The sequence below is a fragment of the Pelodiscus sinensis genome, chromosome 5 (genome assembly GCF_052426305.1).
Source record: "Pelodiscus sinensis isolate ZL-2025 chromosome 5, ASM5242630v1, whole genome shotgun sequence".
In the NCBI taxonomy this organism is placed as follows: domain Eukaryota; kingdom Metazoa; phylum Chordata; order Testudines; family Trionychidae; genus Pelodiscus; species Pelodiscus sinensis.
In genome coordinates this window covers 132,589,244-132,595,162 of record NC_143056.1, presented here as the reverse complement: position 1 = coordinate 132,595,162, position 5,919 = coordinate 132,589,244, and the positions used below count along the sequence as shown (strand labels likewise).

Here is a 5,919-nt window from a genome sequence, read left to right as displayed (position 1 = left end):
ACTGGAAAGATTGAGCAAATTGTCCTTCAGGGAGGAAACAAGAGTTTGGCATGACCAGAAATGCTACACGTCTTTGCTTGACTCCTTCCGCTCCAATGTAAATGCAAAGCCAGTGAAGGGTTACACTGACAAAATGGATGGGTGTGAAAGAGGCAGTGATGCTGCTGCTTGCCTTGTAGACTTTAACCCAGTAATCAGAACGCTCACATGGGCCATTAGGGTACGTCTAAACTACATGCCTCCGTTGACGGAGGCATGTAGATTAGACAGATCGGCAGAGGGAAATGAAGCCGCAATTAAAATAATCGTGGCTTCATTTAAATTTAAATGGCTGCCCCGCTCTGCCGATCAGCTGTTTGTTCGCAGAGCGGGGCAGTCTGGACGCGCCGCGTCGACAAAGAAGCCTTTCTTGATCGGCACAGGTAAACCTGGTTTCATGAGGCATACCTGTGCCGATCAAGAAAGGCTTCTTTGTCGACGCGGCGCGTCCAGACTGCCCCGATCTGCTGACAAACAGCTGATTGGCAGAGCGGGGCAGCCATTTAAATTTAAATGAAGCCGCGATTATTTTAATCGCGGCTTCATTTCCCTCTGCCGATCTGTCTAATCTACATGCCTCCGTCGACGGAGGTATGTAGTCTAGACACACCCTTAGTGACACGGGTCAATCCCGTTCTGTCTGGTGTGTTGAATAAATTTGAAAATGGGCCTCACACTGCTGGGGAACAGCCGGCTGACTATCTGTGTCATGTCCTTGGTCTTCCTCAGGGCTAGGCAAGGCTCATGTTGCACATTGATTCTAGTTATGCTACTGCAAGTTAATGTAGCTTCCTCTGATGTGCAGTGGTCAATGAGTGCACCTTGTGCTCACCGTGCTGTGTCAATGGGAGAGTTATGGAACTGAACCCATGTCACTGAGATCACCTGCCAATATCAGTGTTCACCAGCCTTGGGACAGATCTTCTGTGGGCATGGGGTACAGACGTTGCTGGGCAATTGCTGCCCCATTAATCTGATGTGTCTCCACCAGACGTGTCAAACAAATTCAGCTTCATTTCTGGCAGCAGTGTCCATGTAGCCAGTGGTGCAGCTCTGGCCTCAGTCTCCGCTGCTGGAGCCGTGGTGTTCCTGAGAGCCCTGGGCAGAATCAGAGAGCCAGGCAGAGAGAATGGTGGGGTGGGGAGCCAGGTGTTCAGTTGACAGGTTTCCAGCTGCCCCGGCCGGGTTCCCACAGCTGGCGATGGCCGGCCCAGGCTGAGTCCAGGCTGGCTTGCAGCCGCTAGGTGTGAGGGGGGTTGTCACCTGCTGACCTGGTCAAGGATCCCATGACTGGCTGGCTTGCAACTGGATTGCTCCAGCCTCAGCAGGAGTTCCTATGGCTGGCATTGGCCAGGCAGAACTTCGCTCTGGCCAGCTTGCAGCCGCAGGGGGCTGGGGTCACCCGCCACCAACGCCGAGGTTCCCGCGGCTTGTGTTGGCCAGCCAGGACTCTGCCCTATCCGACCACTGACTGTGAGACTCCCAGCTCCTCCAGCCCCCGAGTGTGACTCTCAGGCTCTCCAACCTCTGAGTGTGACTCCTCCAGCCTCTGAGTGTGGGGTTTAAGCTAGGTAGGGGAGTGGTTTGGGGATGAGTGTCTTCCCCTGCCACACCTCAAATAAAAGTTCTTGCTCCCCTCATCCCACCCACCCCTGCTTTGGCTGTGGTGTTTCTCTTCTGTCAACCAATCCAGGCAGCATTCCAGGGAGCCTTCTGCTCAGCAGCCCATCTTATATGGGCCAGCCTGGCCCTGATTGGCTGCTCTACTAAGCCTTCTCCCTGCAGGTTGGACCAATAAGCCCTCTTCTGATTGGCTGGCTCCTCTCCAAGGCTGCCTTAGCCAATCATCCCCTTCAGGTGTTCTACCATGTCAAGATTTACAAACATGTATAAACCCGACTGAAAGGCATATGAGTAGTGTTACTCCCATTCAGAGATGGGCAAAGAGAGGCAGAAAGAATTTAACACCCACATTTTCATATGAGCTTATAGGTTTACTGAATTAGTGAATGCTTTGGAAAATGCTGCCTCCGGATACATGGAATGGGAAGAGGCCACTACCGACCCTTTCAGAAAGGTCATTTCCAGCTTTAGAGAAAAATGCCCAGATAACTACACAGAACAAGTGTCTTTGGTCACATCCTGTGGTCTCCATCAAGGATAACGAGTCAGGCCTATTTCGTGGAGTGTGTTAGCCAGAGAAAGACATAGAATATCACAGTGATTGGTCTGCAATAGAGAGAAATTGCACCATTTAATAGCACAGGAGGAAACAATGCAGCAAATTAATCCCCAGGGTGTGAATGACATCAGGGGTGACTTTGGTTCACTGAACTCATTAATTAGGTGTGGGGCCTCTCTGAGCACAGTTATTCCCATTTACTTCAGAGATCATGTCCCAGAGATCACAGATCTCAGTATAAAACTGGAACACTCCAAATTGGCACTTTCTGTCGACGTGGAAACCTCACCACATCTCCTTCTTCTCAGCAGGTAGGTGCTGCTGTCCGGTCTCACCATCACACTCAAATCCCAAGATTTCATTCATGATCTCTAACCCTCAACATGTCAATCCTGATTCTACCCTTTGGCTGTGTCCAGACTGGCAAGTTTTTCTGCAAAATCATCTGCTTTTGCAGAAAAACTTGCCAGCTGTCTACACTAGCCGCTTGAATTTCTGCAAAAGCACTGACAATCTCATGTAAGATTGTGAGTGCTTGTCCGGAAAAACTATGCTGCTCACGTTCGGGCAAAAGTCTTTTTCTGAAAGACTTTTGCGGAAAAGGGCCAGTGTAGACAACAGAGATTTCTTTTCCACAATAAAGCCCCGATCGCGAAAATGGCGATCGAAGCTTTTTTGCGGAAAACCGCGTCTAGATTGGCCACGGACGCTTTTCTGCAAAAAGTGCTTTTCCGGAAAAGCGTTCTGCCAATCTAGATGCTCTTTTCCAAAAATGCTTTTAAGGGAAAACTTTTCCGTTAAAAGCATTTCTGGAAAATCATAGCCTTTGAGTTAAAGAAAGAATAAGTTAAGCAATTACATAGCCACTAAGGCCGGTGGTTTCCAGTATCTCTCAGGGTTTTCATATACATCAACGGAAAAGCCATTTCTGATGCAAAATGAAAGCTTCATATACATAAGCAAGCAAGGTTTACCCCGACCTGGCATAACGAGCTAAAGACCTCTCCTGGCCCAAGGAGGTGAGAGAGAGTGAAACCCCTTTATTCTCACCCCTTCCCGAGCTGTTCTTTTCAGTCCAAAATGGTTTCCCGGCTAACTCTCACAAAATCACAAATCGCTGTTGGCTGCTCAGATTAGTAAAGAGTGTTTGTCTGTGGGGCACGATTAACCTGCGTGTCCTTTTATGTGTACAGTGTGTGTATTGTATGGGACACCAAACATAGACAGCTGTGAGCATCTCATTCTGTGGACCAAGTTCTTCCTTGATACTGAACTGGTGTCCATTAACAAACTGATCTCCATTTTTTTCTCTTAACTTGTTACAGAGAAGGGATAATATCCCCAACCCTCTTCACTACATTGCAGCTGCCTGATCTCAGCTCAGAGGAGATGGCAGAGGGAAATCACTCGGTGGTGACTGAGTTCATTCTCACAGGACTGACAGATCGTCCGGAGCTCCAGGTTCCCCTGTTTGTGTTGTTCCTACTGATTTATGTTATCACCCTGGTGTGGAACGGGGGGATGATATATTTAATCACAACAGACCCCGGACTCTACACCCCCATGTACTTTTTCCTCCGCAATTTGTCTTTCTGTGATCTCTGCTTATCCTCGACAATTGCCCCTAAAATGCTGCAGCATTTCTTAGCCAAGAGGAAAAGTATTTCTCACAGTGCCTGTGCTGTGCAAATGTATTTGTTTCTTCTTTGTGTCGATATTGAGTGTCTCTTGCTGGCTGTGATGGCCTATGACCGTTATGTGGCCATCTGTAACCCATTGCTCTATACAGTCACCATGTCCAAGCAGTGCTGCAACCAGCTGCTGGGTGGGGTGTGTGTTCTGGGATTGGTGGATGCAATGATACACACGTGTCTGACATTTCAGCTGTCTTTCTGCAGCTCCAATATCATCAATCATTTCTTCTGTGATATTCCTCCACTGTTGGCTCTCTCCTGCTCTGACACCCACATCAATGAGATTATGCTGTTTACATTTACATGCTTCATTAATCTGACTACCGCTGCAACAATTCTTCTCTCTTATGCCTATATCTCCTCTGCCATCCTGCGGATCCGCTCTGCCGAGGGCCGGCACAAAGCCTTCTCTACGTGCACTTTCCACTTGACTGCAGTGGTCATATTATATGGCACAGGCCTTTTTATATGTTTCCAACCTAATTCCAGCTATTCCATGAACACAGACAAAATAGCCTCAGTGTTCTACACGCTGGTGATCCCCCTATTAAACCCCCTCATCTACAGCCTGAGGAACAGGGAGGTGAAGGACGCCCTGAGGAAAGCCATGAACAAACTCCTAACCAATTCCTGAATCCGTTCATCCCACTGCAGGTTGAGTGATGGGCAGTGGAAACAGGTGAATTCAATTCCCAGCCAATAGCAATAACATTTTTCCGAATCACATAGTATTATTGCTCATTCTTATGTTATTCTTATTACATTATTATTCAAAGTCCTACAGGCTCCAAATGAGGTCAGGCTTTAGTATTACTGCAGAAAAATTGAAGGAGGCGCCTGTTTCACATGGGAGCGTATATAAATATATCTTGGTTTCTGGGGTGGTTTCATTATGACCTGTGTGATTTCTATGGCTGAAGCAAAGAGAATTGTTGCAGAATTTGTCCTCTGGTTTGTGTCCATGTACTATGAAAAAAAAACATGATTTCAGTCAGAACATCCTTCACTCATCGTAAGGAAGTTCAACTACAAACAAAGAGGAGCATGATTTGTAAGAGAAAATGGTGTGTGTGCATCCTCTGTGACAGTCAGCACAGAACATTACACAAAATAGCTCAGAAAGGGTGAGCTTTTGAGACGTCAATTAAACCGAGAAATAAAATTGGACAGTAAACATTCACACCTCCTTAGTAGGTTTGTTCTGCATTTTTGCACCAAGCTCTGCTGGAATGTACGATAGACTGTCAAGGGTAGAGGTGTGGCAATTTTTTGCCTCCAGAGACTGCGTGTGCCAAATTGATAAAGCTGTGCCCATAACTGATTTTTTTTACTTCACAACTGCTTAGAAAACATCTCAACCTGATCCAAATGTGAAAATGCCCTAAACATTTAACAAACTGAAAACTTTGACCAAAGTGTTCTTTGGGGAGGGAGGAAGGAAGGGTTTGGCACAAACAGAAGTGGCACATGCCTTTTCCTGCATCCTTCTGTTCCAATGTAAATGCAAAGCCAGTGAAGGGCTAGCCTGGCAAAATGGATGGGAGTGGAAGAGGCAGTGATGCTGCTATGTCCCAAGTTGACTTCAATCCAGTGATCAAAGCACTCACATGGGAGAGACACGGGTCAATCCCTCTCTGTCTGGTGTGCTGAAGCAACTTGAAAGCTGTTTTCCCACACTGCTAGGGAGCACCCTGGTGAATGTCCATGTTGTGTTCTGCCTCCTCCTTAGAGCCGGACAATGCTCACGCTGAACGTTGATTCAAGTAATGGAAACGCAAGTTGATGTAGCTTAATTTCACGTGCAGCAGTGCCCGCACCTTGTGCTCACTGTGCTGTGTCAATGAGAGAGCTCTGGAATTGACGCAATGTAACTTAGATTATTTGCCAGTATCACTGTTATCACTGTTCACCAGCCTTGGGACTGATCCTTTGCAGGTACTGGGATTAAGACATTGATGGGCAATTGCACACCCATTGATCTGATGTGTCTCCACCAGATGTGCC

At 47.3% G+C, this 5,919-nt stretch overlaps 1 protein-coding gene across 1 annotated transcript; it reads left to right on the top strand.

Annotated features, from left to right (window-relative positions):
- Positions 1-575: 575 nt before the first annotated feature.
- On the top strand, positions 576-4,549 carry LOC149524406 (olfactory receptor 5AR1-like). Its single transcript, XM_089778233.1, has 3 exons — positions 576-593; positions 3,445-3,497; positions 3,601-4,549. The coding sequence occupies exon 3, from the start codon at positions 3,611-3,613 to the stop codon at positions 4,547-4,549; it is 939 nt and encodes a 312-aa protein (XP_089634359.1). The 5' UTR covers positions 576-593; positions 3,445-3,497; positions 3,601-3,610.
- Positions 4,550-5,919: the final 1,370 nt, after the last annotated feature.

Excerpts from the sequence above, each read along its gene's own strand:
- LOC149524406 (XM_089778233.1), top strand. The coding sequence starts at position 3,611 with ATGGCAGAGGGAAATCACTCGGTGGTGACTGAGTTCATTCTCACAGGA.